This window comes from Ruditapes philippinarum, unplaced genomic scaffold (genome assembly GCF_026571515.1).
Source record: "Ruditapes philippinarum isolate M1 unplaced genomic scaffold, ASM2657151v2 ctg2426_1_1_1_1, whole genome shotgun sequence".
NCBI lineage: Eukaryota > Metazoa > Mollusca > Bivalvia > Venerida > Veneridae > Ruditapes > Ruditapes philippinarum.
Genome location: NW_026855841.1, coordinates 125,617 through 144,925, shown reverse-complemented (window position 1 = coordinate 144,925; position 19,309 = coordinate 125,617). Strand labels below are relative to the sequence as shown.

The following is a 19,309-nucleotide window of genomic DNA, read 5'->3' as shown; positions in this document are numbered from 1 at the left end:
ACACAGTAGTATCTATAGTTAAATTCACTGTATTTTCCACGCTGTTTCTTCTAGCATAAAATGGTTTGAGGGAGGCTGGGAAATCGGTAACAAATACAGGAACATTGTTGCAATGTTTCACCAGATACTTCTCATGTTCTTTCTGTAGATCACAACCCCACTGTTATATATAAAAACATAGGAAATATGATTTCAAAAGAAACTCCATCATGTGAAAACATACAAAAACCTCAGCAAGTTGGATTTAGAAATAAGCACCCTTTTTAACGGTTCTAATTTTGGTGGTTATACAATCTGTACACCGGTTATGAATATTTGAAATATAACCTGCCAATTATCAATAATTTTCAACTTATTTAACGATGCTCAATTCTTATTTGTGATTCAAATATTTAACAATCATATAAACAGCAGTCAGATAATATATAAGCTTTGATTGTCCAATTGATATTATTAAATGTATTTGTCAGTTTTTTTTAATTTTAAACACTAGATATATATAAATGTTAATTTAAGCAAAACAGGTGAGATGGAGGTGAGAGTAGTATTAACTTAAGCTAAATGGTTTCATCATTTTCTGAAACGGATAAAACATAGATACAAACTTTTATCGATAATTGAAGATTCGTTTTGAGAATGTTAAATCAACTGTGCCAAGAGTTAATGAATTATCTTACTTAATTTTGATAATAATTTTGTATCGGACATATCCCTAATTCTTCTAATTCATAATTATCATAAACGAAAACATCAAATACTTAACTACTTATAATCACATATGAAACAGACAATCTAGGATTTTCCTTTTGACAAATAATCAAAATAAAGAAAGCACTAATGACATTGTGTCAAGATCACGATTAATAAAATCTGATTTGCCGCTAAATTATCGGCATGAGTGTCAATGCATATTAGGAAGTAATATATTTATTCTCTCTAGTTAAAGTCGAGGTATTATTGAGATTAAAACCAGATTTTTTTTCCGCTACGCATCATATTAATTGAAGTTTGAAAAGTGTCTTGTTATCAATAATTCATCTCATATACACTAAACAACACGTACAAACCTAGGAGTGGTCATTTATGTTTTATGTTTTATCTTTATTTCTCAAACGTTTTTTATGTCTGGTGTCCCGCTGTTTCCAAATAGTTACTCACTGGCGAATTACCTAAACAAATCTTGAGGCTTCTGATGCTTTCTGGCAATTAGTGCGTAATGTGTATTATAAACATATATTTATAAGATCAATAACATGAAGTTTGAATAGTTAATCTTTTCTTATACTTTTAAGGGCGATAATCTCACTGTGTCATGAAAGACAAACATTACGCCCCCTGTGTACTTGAATTTAAACTTCCGCGTTCAGAAACGGAACGATAATAATATAATAGTTCAGTATATAATACTATTGGAAAATATACATGTTTCGGAACGGTGAGTTGATTAGAATAGATAAATAGTTACATGATCATTATTAACAATAAATAAAAGATACGTTTTATGTGATATCTTGAAACAACTGAACAATATAAAGCAGATCACGTGACTTATTTTTGTCGTAAAACAAAAAAAACGTTACTTGAGAAACAATTTAATTATTACTAGATTTAAGATTACAATGAAAGTTCAATATGATATCAAACATGAATGAATTAAAAGGTATAATGTTTAACGTTATAGTTAATACACTAGTGGACACTAGCTGATAAATATGCGACGTGTTTAAGCTTGCGAAATGGATATACATTTCAAATATTCTTACAAAATGGGGTTACAATAAAGAATGAATTGAATAAGACATGGTTTCTTAAAAAATCTTCTTAATTCTCCTAGAATTAAGGCATGTAAAATTAATAATTTGATATATCGCAAATATTTCAAATTTGCTCATGTTATTGTAGTTGTAGATTTATTTGACATCATTTCGTTCAGAACTTTAATATGTGGTCGGCAGGAATTTGATTAGCAATTTCTCATTTTTTTAGAAAATGGAGGTATCGGGAAAGGTAACTTCAACATCAAAGACGAACTTTAACCTGTACTGTATTCCGTGTGATACAGATGGATTAAATGAGCCGGCTCACGCATTTTGTCAGGACTGCCAAGAACATCTTTGCAAAAGTTGCTTTCAACATCATAGAAGGTCAAGGCCATCTAGAAACCACGTACTGCTTGAAAAAGATGCCATGCCAACACAACAAACGAGCGTTGACGACATCAATTCAGACGTCACTAATGACAACTGTACCAACCACAGGGATAAACCACTGGAGTTCTTTTGTAACAATCACAAAACTGTAGCATGTTATGTCTGTGTCACGCTTGAACACAAACAATGTAAAGTAGATTATATTCCTGAAGTGTCAGGAAATGTATCTGACGAGTTGATGGATTTGAACAAAAAGATAGAAGTTTTGGTCAAGAAAAGTGAATATAACATAATTAAGGCTGCAGCTGCTACAAAACAACTAGAAAAAAGTCATGGAAAAGTCATTGAAGACATACAGCTGTTTAGGAAGGAAATAAACGACCGTTTAGATCAGATGGAATCAATCATTATTAAAGAAGCTGAAACTGTTATTAACACAGCAAAATATAAACTCAAGAATATCAAGGATGCTTACGAAAAAATAGCCGAGGAAGTGAAACGTTCACAGTCATTTCTAAATGACCTGAATAAAACAAACAAGCAGAATAAGCTTTTTATTGAAATGAAGAACATCACACCTCGTATCATGACACTGGAAAATGAAGAAATACAGGTTGTCAAAGATAATATGACATATGACGACATTCAGTTTGACCGGAACGAAAATATACTTAATCAATTGAAAAGTGAGAACAATTTTGGAAAAATTTTAACATTCGGAAAACCATCAGCAGATACTGAATTATGTGTTACATATGAAAGATCCATCAACGTGAAATTTCCCACTGACGTAGAACGAAGTGATGTGACTGGGACTGTAATGATTTCTGTCACACAAATGATCGTCGCTGATTTTAATAATGAGAAAATTAAAATGATTAAAATTGATACAGGAACGCTGGTATCAGAGAAAACGCTGTCTTCAGGTCCAATAGATGTGATAAAACTTCCGCAAAATAAACTTGCTGTTGCATTACTTGATGAAAATTGTATCCAGATATTGACTTATACAGATACGAGTTTGTCTTTAAATCGTCGTATAGATGTCGGAGAAATGTGTTATTGTGTAGGTTATTGTCAGGGTAATCTAGTTGTAGGCTGTCTCTCTATTCATGGAAAGCTAGTTATTCTAGATTTAGACGGAAAAATCAAACAAGTGTTTGATACTCCTCGATTGTTTGATGGACCTGAAAAGATTTTTATCAGCAGTGATGAAAAGTCTTTGTTTGTATCTGATTACATTAGTAAAGAACATAGCAAGTGTATAAAGATAGACTTGCAAGGTAATGTTGTTCAAAGATTCCACGATCAAGGATGTAAATGGCCTAAAGGAATACAGGAGATGGAAGATGGTACGTTGTTAGTTTGCTTCTATAAAAGCCACAAAATTGTCAGATTGTCGAGCAGCTTCAAGACATGTGAGATCAAAGGATTAGAGGAAATAAACATTAATTATCCACAGACTGTAACATACAGTAAAATAAATCACAAATTATATGTCAGTTGTTCGTCTGAGCAGCGGTGTGGTTTAAATGATACAATAAAAGTGTTCAATGTGAGATAGATTATTGGTATGTTTTGAATGTGAATATGTAATGTTATATGACACATTGAATGTGATCATTCAATGATAGACACAGTAAACTACCAATAATCATAGTAAAAACAGAATATATAGTAAATACAAAAACACATCTTGTAATCAAAGTGAATGAAATATAGATATTCAGATTAAGATTTTATTAGAAAAAATATATAATGAAAGTAGATAGAATTTTTCATAAATAATGATCACCATTTATAAACCATGTTAAGGAGCAGCCTTTTATTCAGACATTCCAATTACTTATTTACTTGCCGTCTCCAATTTGAATTTAATTGATACTTCTGCTCTTAAGACGTGTAGGGATACCTATATGCCTTGTTTTGTTTGTAAATAAAATATTATAAAGCTGACTCATACTTAAATATAATAAACAAATGTTGTACGTCTTTCTATCCCATGATAAAAATGGAAAAAGAATATTTTAATACATAAGTAGTAAGACAATTGTTATAATTACTAAATGATTCAGGGTGATTTTATCGGTGATTTTGAAAACAATATTAGTACTTTGCAACATGTCACATATGGTTTAAATGATATAAACATCCCAGGTTATTCGATTATTCTGTTTCATTGTGTGGTATACAGAGCCCATAATTATAACACATAAACACGTATATACAATCAAATTCAAAGAAATTACAATAAAAATAAAGTTTTAAAACAATTGATCGTTGTAGAAAATCGGAAGTAAAAATTTTATAAAGATATAAATTATTGTCATTTTCGCCTCAAGTTATGTTCTCTAAAATGAAAATTTCTAATAGTTTGAATCTTTAAGACTTCACCAATTAATTCTATAACAGAGTCTTTACAAATCATCGTCTAATACATTTTGTATAATTTTAGTTTTTAATGCCGTTTGAAAATTCTCAGATCCATAATTTTTTCTCACCTCTTAATGCTTTGCTCACAAAACTTTACAAGGAATAAAAACGAGATACATATTTATATTTCTCGAGTTGATTACAACTATAATCTCGTCATCTAAGAAAAGAAAAGACATCTGTGAGGCCTTTTTCGCGATACAAAATTTTGTGGTTTGTAAAATGAGGATAGCGGAAACCGAATAAAGGCTGTTTTCCCTACCCAAAAATCAGTGTATTTTCCCCTGAAATATCCTGTAGAACTATGACTTAACTGCAGCAGAATTTACTCCAGCTTATAAATTTAATTGACTTACAGCTGACCCTAAAGATAACCTATGCTATGTACCATGAATGTTAAATTTAAATTGAATATTTTACAAAATGTATGGGTAAATTCCATTTTCAGTTGTTACAATTTGATATCAGATTTGTCCCCATTTTCTGATATATCGTGTTATATTTGCGCCTTTAGAAAGCCAAATGTTAGCTCATCTGTACCAAGCGATTTTATTCAAAAATTGAAAAACTTCAAACTTGTATTGTAAAAAATACCCACTGCTTAAAGTTTTGTACTAATGCACATGGTATCATACTCTAATGTGTAGTACGTGTAGCTTTCAATACTTTTGCAATTGGTGCTAACTTTTAAAGGTATACTTTTGACATATAAAAACAATTGCTTTAAAACTTTAGAAAAGACGATTTTAAACAAATTTTAATAATTTTATTTTAAAAAGATTAAAATTTTAATCAAATTTTTGCACAAGTTACGTACTTGATCTTAAAATTGGAAGAGATTTTTACCTTTTACCAGAAAATTATTTTCAACAATATAAGACACGCGCAAGCTCAAGTCCTTAATCGCTAAGTAGCTAGAAATCTCTTTTATGTCTATATAACAATGAAAAATGATCGTATATAACTGATTTCATAGGCGCTGAGGTGATGCTTGTTAACAGGTTTTCTTTTATGATTCTCTGTAAATCTTTGATAATCCTTTGTGTTTCGTTGTGCTTTTCCTAAGCCAAAGTTTATTTTCTTAGCCCTTATGAAACAGTAATGAGATATCTAGTCTTGAAGAAATATGAGGCGTGACCTATAACACTTGGAAATATTTAAATTGACTTTTATATCCAATGGGAATGTGGAATGGCCAACCTCATTAACACTGCTGTAATTGTTGATCTAATCTATCTGTCATTTACCGCTTTTTATGTTGAAAAGGTCAAAATAAGGATCTCGAAAAGTCATTCATTGGACAAAGTCTATGAAAAAGCTTGCTGATAACAAAGAGACACTGGTAAATAATCCTTATACACATATTAAAGTTGTGTATATTGTATAAACACTCAGTGATAGTTAAGCCAGGATTTTTCTCCTTTTTTTGTTTCTATTTGCATAGACAGTGTAATGGCCTAATGGCAGTTTTCCAACTTAAAAACTGAGAAGATACCGGCCAGAGTCACATCAGGGAGCGACAAAAGTTTAGCGGTGAAAGTGACATAAACAACTCTGGCATTATTCATAAAGATAATACTTAAAAACATTGTAGTCTGTTTTTATTTATTTTTTGTCTTCGTTTTAAATTTCAAAGGGACTCCACTGAGGTTTGAAAGCCTAAAATCATAACATTTGAATTTCTTACATAAATGAGCTGGGGCACTTTAAACAGAAATATATGCAAAGATACTTAAGAAATATAATATTTTGAAATAAATTGAAAATCGTATTTTTATGCTTTTTTTAGCCCGATTTGAGTGAAAAGCGTTTAAACGCTTTTCATTTTGGGTCATTTTTTTACAATTTAAATAATAAATCTGGACGCGCGCAGTGCGCGAATGATCTGAAATTTTGCACAAAGATTAGTGGTCTAAACCTTAATCGAATGGTACAATTATCTTGAAAAAATATTTTCAGTCCCATCATGTCAAAAAACCTCAGTGGAGTCCCTTTAAAGACAAATACTGTAAATCATGGTGGCCACATTCGCTATACATTTATATATACATTACTTAGGTTTGGTATTGCACAGCCTTTTCAAGGTGAACTTGCCTTTTTTAACTATTGACTATTGACAGAAAATAGTTTTTGTACTTTAGATAATTCTCCATTTCATTAAGCAACAAGAGCTGTCAGTAGCACAGCATGCTCGAGTGTTTGATAGTAAAACAAGAACTTAGATAATGTAGAATTTTCTAAGTTCATAAAGGGCCATTATTTTGTCAAAATTCTTGTTAGAGTTATGAGCCTGGAAAAGTGACCTATTATGCTCTCAAACAAGTATAGAAAGTTTCCCTTCGGTAGTTTTGGAAATACATGTATATGAACTTGCATACAGAAACCTAATCAAACAGTGACAGTGACGCCAACGTCTGGTTAAGTACGATAGCTCTCCATATCCTTCAAATAGTTGAGCTAAAAACGGAGTAGTTATTATCCCTCGCCGAAAGGCGGCGGCGGATATAGAAATAGTCTCCGTCCGTCCGTCCTTCCGTCCGTTCGTCCTTCCGTCCGACATTTTTTGTTCGGAGCATATCTCAAAAAGTATTTGATTTATCAACTTGAAACTTCATAGGTGGATAGATCTCAATGAGGAGGAGTGCAGTGCACAAGAATGATAACTCTACCCTGCATATTTTTTGAGTTATTGCCCTTCGTTATTTTTCAAACCAAACTTAATTTTTGTCCAGAGCATAACACAGAAAGCTTATGAGATATCAACATGAAACTTCATAGGTGGATAGATCTCACTCAGGAGGTGTGCAGTGCACAAGAATGATAACTCTACCTTTCATAATTTTTGAGTTATTGCCCTTTGTTATTTTTCATACTTAATTTTTTCCCGAGTGACGCATAACTCAAAAAGTCTTTGAGATGTCAACGAACCTTCATAGGTGGATAGATCTTATTGAGGAGGAATGTTGAGCACAAGAAAGATAACTCTCCCCATTCTAATTTTTGAGTTATTGCCCTTTGTTATTTTTCATACTTTTTGTCCGGAGCATATCTCAAAGTGTTTGAGTTATCAACTTGAAACTTCATAGGTGGATAGATCATATTGAGGAGGAGTGCAGCAAACAAGAATGATAACTCTACCCTGCATAATTTTCAGTTATTGCCCTTTGTTATTTTTCATGCTTAATTTTTGTCCAGAGCATAACTATAAAAACCTTTGAGATATCAACTTGAAACTTCATAGGTGGATAGATCTCATTGAGGAGGAGTGCAGCACACAAGAATGATAACTTAACTACATGTACTTATATTCACAAAATTGAAACAGACAATCTAGGGTTTTCCTTTTGACAAATAATCAAAATAAAGTAAGCACTAATCAAATTATATCAAGATCACGATTAATGAAATTTGATTTGGCTCTAATTTATCGGCATGAGTGTCAATGCACATTAAGAAGTAATATATTTATTCTCTTTAGTTATTGGGATTAAAACCAGAATATTTATTTTCTACACATTATACGAATTGAAGTTCCGCAAAATGACTTCTGTTATCAATAATTCATCTTATATACACTTAACAACACAAACCTAGGAGCGATTATATATCTCCAACCAGTTTTATGAAAACTTATATAATTATAGATTGCCTCTGAAATGCTTTTATTCTTATTTCTCAAAAGGTCTTTGGTATTTGGTGTCCCGCTTTAGTTTCCAAAAGGTTAGGCACTGGCAAATTACCTAAACAAATCTGGAAGCTTCTGCATGATGCTTTCTGGCAATTAGTTCATTATGTGTTTTATAAACATGTTTATATAAACGTTCCTGAATAGATCAATAAAATGATGACACGTTTTGTTTTAAATAGTTAATCATTTTGTAAACGTTACAAAACATGTTCATTAATTTTTTAATTTTTTTTTTTTTTTTTTTTTTTTTTTTCTTGCAACATTGTTGGCGACGCCGGTGAGCGGCGTCGTCTTATATGGAACGCTTTTTATTTTTGCCTATGGAAGGAGCTGTTATTATTAGCAGTTAATTTCATGTTGAGTTAATTAGATTTATTTAGATTCGTAAAAATCAAGTAAACAAATATGTTGTTATATTTGTATTTAATAACTTTATATTAAAAGCATGTGCATTGTGATATTATTTTCACGAAATTGCAGGCTCAGTTTAACAGCTTGTCCCTTAGTTTTATTGACAATACTAAAACCCGGATTTCGAATATCGTTGTAGTCTACATTGATGCCGTATCCATTTCGTTCATTCATTTATATATTTTCAAAATTTTCTTACAAGAAAAAAGTTCACCTGCAAATGAGTATAAGGTAAGGTAATGGACTGTTGTTAACGATTATCCTATTGATTTTATCCATATTACGTTTATCTGTTGAACAGAATGGTTGTTTTTACAAAGTGTACCAGTATCCGGATGTTGAAAGCTATCCGATTTTCTGCAATAACTGCTGTCACATGGTCATCTATTTTTTATGAATACTTTACCATTAATTTGCATGGCTTAATAAAACTGACTGAGCCTGCAACATTTCGTAATTTTAATGTTTAGGGTGTTCTTTTGGGTTTCAGGTTTTCTCTCTTTTAAGGGGAAGTAACTCATGTTTACTAAATTATTTGTTCTTTTCTGTCTACTCTGTCTACTCTATCTTTAGTATTACTTACTATTTTTTGTTTTTTACCAGTTGTAAGGTCATCAAAAGCAGAGAGGCCCTGATGAGTGAATATTGATATATATTTTTACTGGCTTGATATACCCTAGACCAGATTTTTCTAGTTTGTTCAGTTGGTACATACCTATAGGTATTCTGCTAGAGGCATCTTCTAATCACTATGTGAAATTATTATTTTCTATGTGTTTGTATATGAATTGTTACTAAAATAACCTTTGGTAAAAATGAAAGGTAGAATATTTAAGCTACACATATAGGTGCTCATTTTAAACACTTGATTACATTATATGCAGTTAGTTATACATTGTATAGTAAAGTCTAATGGAAGGTTAAAAGAGGGACAGTATTTGTTACTGTAAGAGATATGCATTTAATGTTTAGACACTAACACAACTTAATCTGTATCACATGATACAGACTATTTGAGATTTTTTTTACTTTTATACTATACAATATCATGTACATTTTTGTACTTTATAGTTTTCTTTCTACAAGATTATGAATTCCTGTCAATAGGATGTTATATTCATTTTTAATGGAACCTGAGAATTATTAATGTAATGTGCATACAAGTGTATCATAGTATATGGATATAATGTGTATTTCTGTATTTAAAGACTTACAGTTATGATGGATGAGACTTGCATTTAAATTTATAAATGATAATACATGTATTGATCAGTCTACAGGTTATAGTTGTTTATACCCAGTGTTAGCTGGCTAATAATAGTATCTATAACAGAGTTTATATATTCTACTAGATTTTGAATTCCATCCATTAGTACCAATGTTAATGTTAGGATTTCATATTTATTTAATAGAAACTGGGAATTATTAATGTTATGTGCATACATGTATATCTTAGTATATTGATATGATGAGACTTATAATATTTCTGAATTTAAAGAGTTACAGTTATGTCATTATTATTAAAGGGATGAGACTTTCATTTAAAGTTATAAATGATAATACATGTATTGATTGAAAATGTCCTGAAACTTGGATCAAGCAATATAATTGATAAAGTCTCAAAAAATCATATTTTGAATGGTTATTCTAATTTTTTTCTAACATGTTTATAGATTGAAAAGGACAGCTTCTGTCTTATCTATTTGTAATGGAGGGACACCGGTCTCAATTTCCAAGCTTAGGTCTCCTGAGTCAACCCGACAACAGACTTTTCATAGAGTAGATTGTTACTTGCCCTTGAATAAATTTGTACACTAAATTTTATAGCAGGTGATTTTTGCCACATGAAAACCAACAAAGTACAAAGAAGTAACCGGGCGCCAGACACAAAGTGGTGTGTTTGTTGCATTTTCATGTTTTCGCCCAGTGCCCTTGATGCAAAATACAAATCAGCCTTCATAAAATTTCTTACCATAGAAAAAGGGTTAGTTTTTTATCAGTACAAAAAATAGATATTGTACATGTATTAGCACAATTATGTTCACTTTCAAATTGACCTGTTATAAATAATGGCACAACCAATAGTTTATTGTCTAAGCCCTTTTTAGTAAAAATAATTATACATAATATATAAATTGTTATTTTAATTTAGACAATGAGTATGTAAGGTTTTTATTTCTTATTTATTAATTAAGAATTATTTATCTGTTAATTTAAAAATCTAAATATCAGTCACGGTTTAGAACTGTTCACTATTTAGGCCAGAAAATGTGTAAGCGGCCAGATAGTTCAATCTCTTATAGCCGCGGTACATTATTCTGTGGGACACAGGTTTGAGTTCTGGTCAAGCTGAAAGATTTCTCATTCAGTGACTGCATATAACCATGAGTTTAATTCACTATGCTCTGTAAACATCAGAAATTCAAGGACATAAACCAATAGAGTGGAGAAATATGTTGTGGTTTAGAACTATTTCATTATTAAAGAGAAAATGTGTAGCCGGCCGGAAAGCTCAGTTGGTCTTCTGAAAGTCATGGGTTCGAGTCATGGTCAGGCAGTTTAAGTCAGGGTTTAGAAGTGGGTTTTCAACTGACACATGTTTGACTCATTTAATAGATTGTATTTTATTTGAAATGGACAAAGGCAGTATTGCATGATACTTTTAGATCTACAAAAAGCATTTGATACAGTTGATCACACTATACTGCATATGAAGAAGTTATTTTTCTTCTTCTTCATGGAACTTGAAGTATCTGCCATATGTAATGACATTCTTACATGCTTCAAGTCTTATCTCTGATAGCAGCTGGTTGATGTGGCTGGTACTCCTTCTACTACTGCTCTGAGTACCTATGGTGTCCCCCTGATGTTCATTTTAGGTCCTCTTTTATGTCTAATATATGTCAATGACATGTCTGCAACCTAAGCAATAAGCTTTTATTATATGCACAGGCACAAGTATCAGACCTGGGAAGAAAAAAAAAGACCAGATTGATAAAAAAACTTTTGTTCATCTTAAAATTGTCACAAACCAAAAAAAATGTAAATAATGACCCCCTTTAAAAATATACTTTAAGTTAATAGTATATTTTTAAAGGGGGTCATTATTTACATTTTTTTTTTGGTTTTTGACACTTTTAAGATGAACACAGTTTTTTTATCAATCTGGTCATACTTTTTCTTCCCAGGTCCGATACTCGTGCCTGTGATTATATGATGATGACTCCGGTATCCTTGTATTTGGTAAAATAAATAGTAAGATTAGTTAATTGACTATAAATTGTCTTTGCATCTTGGCAAGACAGAGTCTTTTCTTTTTGGTTTAAGTTTCAACTTAAACTGGGCCTATCCTCCAGGTCACATGAAATGGTACTGCTATAAAGTACACATCTTTTGTTAAGTATTTAGGTGCAAACCTGGATCAAATTCTTTTGGCGTCGCCCTTTGATGCTTTGCATCAATGCTTTTCTTGTATTAGGATAGAACAAGAAAAGCATTGATGCAAAGCATCAAAGGGCGTCCAAGCAAGAAATGCAGCAAGTGAAGATGAACTAGTACACATATGATGACAAGATATTCTTATAAACTACCAGAAATGTATACCACTTATGAATGAGCGGACGAAAGACATTGTTCATTATGAGCTTTGATTGGCATGCTAGAGATTAGAATATTACTTGTTATTTCTTTATGATCGTGGTTATTAATAGCAACGGATATACATGTATGCAATCATTTATAATCCATATGTGTAACGCATGATCAACACGTACCACACATTTGTCCCTTATTATGTTATCGCTATTAGCGAAGACCCCCTTAAGGTATCTGTTCACACTTTAAGTTAGTAAAAATATGACACTGGTTATATTACCATGTTGATCATGTTGAGCATAATTGTTTATTATACAATAATTGTAATATCTATTTATTTTAATTAAAAAAAAATACAAATTTTATGAATATTGTTTTCTTTCATTCTTTTTTGTGTTTTATGTGCTATTTTAATACTGAGTTTTTACTACTCGTTTTTATTAAAATTGTAAAATAAATTTTAAGAATTCAATTGTCATATTGACCGACGATTATAAGTCAAAGCTTAACTGGAAAAAGTCAGTAAATTATGGTTTATCTTTCAATATATAATATTGTTTATTCTTAAAACATGTACATTGTATTTTTCTTTATCATTTTTTAAATTATCGATCAATTGAATAATTCATAAAATCTAATTTGTAACTTTGAATAATTCCTCGGCATATTTACTAAACACGGATAACAAATTAAATAATTAAATAAAATGTTTCAAAGTTAATAATGTCATTTTAATACCATAAAAATGTACCTTTTTCTCAATTATTGTACATATCACGGATTTATATTACATATAAATCCGTGTACATATTTATTGTTTTTATCTCATATAGATAAAATGAAACATGCTATTGTTGTTTTTTTTTCTAATTGTAACGATATCAAACATCTACTCCAAAACCGGGAGAGACCGGACAATAAACGTGTGGTACTATTCGCCGGTCACTAGTAAATCCTGGTCAAAATAGACCGGGAGAGACCGGCATTTACCGATAGGAGTGATAAAAAGATATATCTATAAATAGGTTTTTGGAATATTTAGGTCATCAACTGATCATTCTAGGATACATGTACAACAATAACATACCATGATAACCGACTGTGTACTACAAAATGATAAATAAAAAACCCCGAAGAGCACGATTTATTGACGGAAAAGGTTATTTCATTTGTAAATGTTTGCATTGCGAAAATTCATTGTAACATATCGCGACATTTCATTCTTAATTAATAATCAAGCACCCTCATACCGATCGGAATTTTCGGCTTTTATTATGACCGACTAAAAGGCTCGAGAAGTTGCTGTCGCCCTTTCACAAAATCTGATCTCATTCCATAAGAGCGCCGCGCTTCGGCGCGGACGCCAATAACTACTTTTAAGGGCGATAATCTCACTGTGTCATCAATGAAAGACAAACATTACGTCCCATGCGTACTAGAATTTAAACTTCCGCGTTCAAAAGTTCAGGTAGAGACGAACTGACAGAAATATAATTTTCAGTATTGTAATAATATTGGAAAATATAAATGTTTAAGAATTAGTGACTAGTGAAGATAAATAGTGACATGATCATTATTAACAATTAAAAGACACTTTTATGTTATATCTTGAAACAACTGAACACTTTAAATCAGATCACGTGAGTTATCTTTCTTTTCATAGAATAAACAAAAGAGGAACGTTATTGAGAAACAGTTTAATTACATGTTTTACTAAATCAACGTTTATGACATATCAAAATGAATGATAAAAAGGTATACAATGCTATAATGTTTAACGTTATAATAGTATACAAATAGGATACTAGCTGATAAATATGTGACATGTTTAAGCTTGCAGACTTATTATTTTGAGATAGGTTGAGACATGTATATTGAGGTATATATATATATACACAAAACATTTCAAATATTCTTACAAAATAGAATAATAATTTAGAACAAAAGACAAGGCATCTTATGAAATTCTTCTCAAAACATAAAGTTCTTCTCCTAAAATTAAGTTATACGAAATTGTTAGCTAAAAATAACACAAAAATTTCAAATGTGATGTTATTGTACTTGTAGATTTATTTTACATCATTTCGTTCAGAACTTTAATATGTGGTCGGCGGGAATTTGATTAGTTATTTCTCATTATTTTAGAAAATGGAGGTGCCTGGAAAGGTAACTTCAACATCAAAGACGAACTTTAACCTGTACTGTATTCCGTGTGATACAGATGGATTAAAGAAGCCGGCTCATGGATTTTGTCAGGACTGCCAGAAACATCTTTGCAAAAGTTGTTTTAAACATCACAGAAGGTCAAGACCATCTAGAAACCACGTGCTGCTTGAAAAAGATGCCATGCCGACAAACAAACGACCGTTGATGACGTAAATACAGACGTCATTACTGACAAGTGTACCAACCATAGGGAAAAACCACTGGAGTTCTATTGTAACCATCACAAAACTGTAGCATGTTATGTCTGTGTAACGCTTGAACACAAACAATGTAAAGTAGATTATATTCCTGAAGTGTCAGGAAATGTATCTGACGACTTGATGGATTTGAATAAAAAGATGGAAGTTTTAATCAAGAAAAGTGAATATAACATTATGAAAGCTGCAGCTGCTACAACACAACTAGAACAAAGTCATGGAAAAGTCATTGAAGACATACAACTGTTTAGGAAGGAAATTAACGACCGTTTAGATCAGATGGAATCGATCATTATTAAAGAAGCTGAAACTGTAATTAACACAGCAAACCATAAACTTGAAAATATCAAGGATGCTTACGAAAAAATAGCCGAAGAAGTGAAACGTTCACAATCATTTCTAAATGACCTGAGTAAAACAAACAAGCAAAATAAGCTTTTTATTGAAATGAAGAACATCATACCTCGGATCATGACACTGGAAAATGAAGAAATACAGATTATCAACGATAATACGACATATGACGACATTCAGTTTGACCGGAACGAAAATCTACTTAATCAATTGAAAAGTGGGAACAATTTTGGAAAAATTTTAACATACGGAAAACCATCATCAGATACTGGATTATGTGTTACATATGAAAGATCCATCGACGTGAAATTTCCCACTGACGTACAACGAAGTGATGTGACTGGGACTGTTATGATTTCTGTCACACAAATGATCGTCGCTGATTATGGCAATATGAAAATTAAAATGATTAATATTGACACAGGAACGCTGGTGTCAGAGAAAACCCTGTCTACAGCTCCAAATGATGTGATAAAACTTCCGCAAAATAAACTTGCTGTTGCATTACTTGATGAAAATTGTATCCAGATATTGTCTTATACCGATACAAGTTTGTCTTTAGATCGTTGTATAGATGTCGGAGAGAGCTGTTATTGTGTAGGCTATTGTCAGGACAAGCTAGTAGTAGGCTGTAATTATGATCCAGGAAAGCTAGTTGTTCTAGATTTAGACGGAAAAATCAAACAAGTGTTTGATACTCCTCGATTATTTGATGGACCTGAGAAGATCTTAATCAGCAGTGATGAAAAGTTCTTGTATGTGTCTGATTACAATAGTGATGACGATAGCAAGTGTATAAAGATAGACTGGCAAGGTAATGTTGTCCAAAGATTCCAAGATCAAGGATGTAAACGGCCTAAAGGAATACAGGAGATGGAAGATGGTACGTTGTTAGTTTGCTTCTATAAAAGCCACAAAATTGTCAGATTGTCGAGCAGCTTAAAGACATGTGAGATCAAAGGATTAGAGGAAATAAAGATTTATTATCCACAGGACTTTTAACCCATACAATCAAAGTAACCCAAAAATTTTAAAATGTCAGTTGTTTTTTCAAACCCAAATGGTGATTGAAAATGTTAAAATAAAAGTTTTCAAGGGTGAATGATTTTTGGGTAGGGATTTTTTTAAATTATCAAAGTGACACCTTTTGGGATGTGATCCAAAATAAAAACCCCCTTTAATTAATGGGAGCATACTACATACAAAAATACATCTTGTATTCAAAGTAGATGAATTACGGATATTCAGATTAATATTTTATTTGAAAAAATATATTATAAAGTGATAGCTTTTTGTTTCTTTTCCATAAAATCATCTAATTTTACCACGTTAAGGAAAAAGGGTTCTTATTTGATTTTTAAAAACTTTTTTATTTGGGTCATCTCATTTTTTAAATTTAAATTTGGGATTTTCTGGCCCCCTGAAACTTGGGGGGATACCTTTATTCCTTGTTTTTGTGTGTAAATAAAATATCATTATACATAAATATTATAAATAAATGTTGAATATCTTTCTATACTGTGACCAAGAAAAAAAATGGAAAATATAATATTTTGATACAAGCGTTAGGTTTGTAATAATTACTATATGATTCAGAGTGACTTTATTGGTGTTGTATAAATAATATAAATAATCCCTGGTTATAATTTGTTTATTTATTTTCATTGTGTGGTATACACAGGTCATAATACATGCAATCAATTACATAAATTACAATAAAATAAAGTTTTACAACAATTGATAACCGGAAGTAAATAAATATATAAAGCATTGTCACTTTCGCTTCTAATTATGTTCTCTAAATAAAAAATTCTTAAAGTTTGAATCCTAAGACTTCACTTATAAATTAATATCTTAAAGGGACTCCACTGAGGTTTGACATGATTAGACTGAAAATATTTTTTCCAGATAAATGTACCATTTGATTTAGGTTTAGACCACTAATCTTTGTGCAAAATTTTCATTCGCGCATTTCGTTTTTCCAGAATAATTATTCAAATTGTAAAAAAATGACCAAAAATGAAAAGCATTTAAACGTTTTTCACTCAAATCGGGCTCAGAAAAGCATAGAAATACGATTTTCGATTTATTTCAAAGTATATTTCTAAACTATCTTTGCATATATTTGTCTGTTTTAAGTGCCCAAGCTCATTTATTTAAGAATTTCAAATGTTATGTTTTAGGCTTTTAAACCTCAGTGGAGTTCCTTTAATATAAGTATCTTTCTTTCAGACTGTGATACCTTATTTATCTTATGAAGTAGTATAATGTAGGTACCTCACTATAATAGTAAGGATGACTGCAATCAATAAATATAAATATATGTGTAAGATATAGTTAAATTCGACGGAAGTACAAAACACGACAGATCACGTCCTGCACGAACAGCCGGATGGAAAAGTCCCAGGTAAATGGCCCGGTGGAAACAGTCCTTGCTTTTCTGGCAACAAAACAAATCCATAGCACTGATCCATTAGTTTTTCGCACCCCTTGTTTCGCTGACAAAATCTTACAAGGAACGAAAACGAGATACATATTTATATTTCTCGAGTTGGTTACAACTATAATCTCTTCATCAAAGAAGGGATATCTCGGAGGCCTTCTTAGCGAGACAATAATTTGTAGATAGGGATAGTGAAAACCGAATTAAGGCCTTTTTCTCTACCCAAAAGTCGGTATATTTACCCTTGAAATGCCCTGTTGCACACTCTTCACTAGAAAAATGACTCAACAGCAGCTAACTTATTTCAGCCAGTTCATAAATTTATATTGACTGAAAGACAGACAGCTGCTGTCCCCATGCATGTTATATTAAATAAAAATGAAAAAGTATAATATGTGTGGGTAAATTCCATTTTCAGTTGTGGCACTCTCATTTCAGATTTCCCCCTTTCCTGATTTATCTTGCTACATTTACCCCTTTAAAAAGCCACATGATAGCTTCTCTGTGCCAAGCGATTTTATTCTAAAATTGCAAATTTCAAACTCTTATTATAAGAAAATTCTCTTTCTGCAAAATTTTACAATTTTGTACAAATGTGCATGGCATCATACTCTTTCAGTGTAGCTTTCATTTTTTTTTAAATTAGATCTACCGACTGATCTTTATAAAAAAAAAAAACCTAACGTTATTTAAACAATGTAAAGTTTCTTTTTTTAAAATGTTTTTTTTTTTTTTTGTCTGAGGAGTAATGTGCCTTTAAACATTTTTTATTAAAAGGCCATAATATGACACGTGCCCAATAGCTTATCCTCACTAACTATTTCCTAGCTACGTATATTACCAATCAGCATTGCGGACTTTGCACAGTATAAAAACTTTGAACATTTTAAATACAATCGTTTTGAAACTTTAGAAAAGAAAATTTTAGTCAGTTTTGAATAACTGAATGTTATGCGCATTTATGCACAAGTTATGTCACTGTTCTTAAAATCGGAAGAGATTTTTACCTAATTTTATACTCTGAGATTTTACCTTATTTAATACACTCGCAAGCTCAAGTACTTAATCGCTTGGTGGCTAGAAATCTTTGGTATGTCTATATATGAGTGCTAAATGTACCTAGATAACTGAAGTTGACGCGTGTTAATATATTTTGTTTTATGATTTGCTGTAACTCTTTCATAATCCTTTATGTTTCGTTGTGCTTTTCCTTGACTTATTTTAACAGCCAAAGCTTATTTTTGAGCTCTTATGAAACAGTAATGAGATATCTAGCCTTGAAGAAATTGAAGGCGTGACCTATAACACTTGGAGATATTTAAATTGGCTTTTATATCCAATGGGAATGTGGAATGGACAACCTCATTAACACTGCTGTCATTGTTGATCTAATCTATTTGTCATTTACCACTGTTTATGTTGAAAAGGTCAAAAAGCTGTCTCTAAAAGTCAGTCACCTTGCACAAAGTCTATAAAAATATGTTGCTGATAACAAAGAGACATTGGTAAATAATCTTTATACACATATTAAAGTTGTGTAAATTGTATTAACACTCAGTGATACTAGTAGTTAAGCAAAGACATTTCTGTTTTTGTTTCTAGTTGCATAGATAGGGCTTATGGCTGTTTTCCAACCTGAAAAGGGAGAAGACACCTGCCAGTGTCATATCAGGAAGGGACCATAGGCGGGGAAAGTGACATAAACAACTCTGGCAAATATTAATAAAGATAAAAATTAAATATATTGTAGTCTGTTTTTATTTATTTTTATACCCCCACAAACGAAGTTTAGGGGGGGGGGGGGTATATAGGA

General features: G+C 31.4%; 2 protein-coding genes across 3 annotated transcripts; both read left to right on the top strand.

The window, feature by feature from the left end:
- The first annotated feature begins 1,318 nt into the window (after positions 1–1,318).
- LOC132744571 (uncharacterized) lies at positions 1,319–4,131 on the top strand. Of its 2 annotated transcripts, none has more exons than XM_060733324.1 (2): positions 1,319–1,435; positions 1,987–4,131. In XM_060733324.1, the coding sequence occupies exon 2, from the start codon at positions 1,990–1,992 to the stop codon at positions 3,712–3,714; it is 1,725 nt and encodes a 574-aa protein (XP_060589307.1). In that variant the 5' UTR covers positions 1,319–1,435; positions 1,987–1,989; the 3' UTR covers positions 3,715–4,131. The 2 variants fall into 2 exon arrangements, with proteins under 2 accessions (XP_060589307.1, XP_060589308.1); XM_060733325.1 differs by lacking the exon at positions 1,319–1,435 and adding an exon at positions 1,556–1,660.
- Positions 4,132–13,739: 9,608 nt separating this feature from the next.
- Positions 13,740–16,055, top strand: LOC132744576 (uncharacterized). The gene is made up of 2 exons (XM_060733332.1): positions 13,740–13,916; positions 14,422–16,055. Exon 2 carries the CDS (start codon positions 14,823–14,825, stop codon positions 16,053–16,055), a length of 1,233 nt encoding a protein of 410 aa, XP_060589315.1. The 5' UTR covers positions 13,740–13,916; positions 14,422–14,822.
- The last annotated feature ends 3,254 nt before the right edge of the window (positions 16,056–19,309 follow it).

Excerpts from the sequence above, each read along its gene's own strand:
- LOC132744571 (XM_060733324.1), top strand. The coding sequence starts at position 1,990 with ATGGAGGTATCGGGAAAGGTAACTTCAACATCAAAGACGAACTTTAAC.
- LOC132744576 (XM_060733332.1), top strand. The coding sequence starts at position 14,823 with ATGGATTTGAATAAAAAGATGGAAGTTTTAATCAAGAAAAGTGAATAT.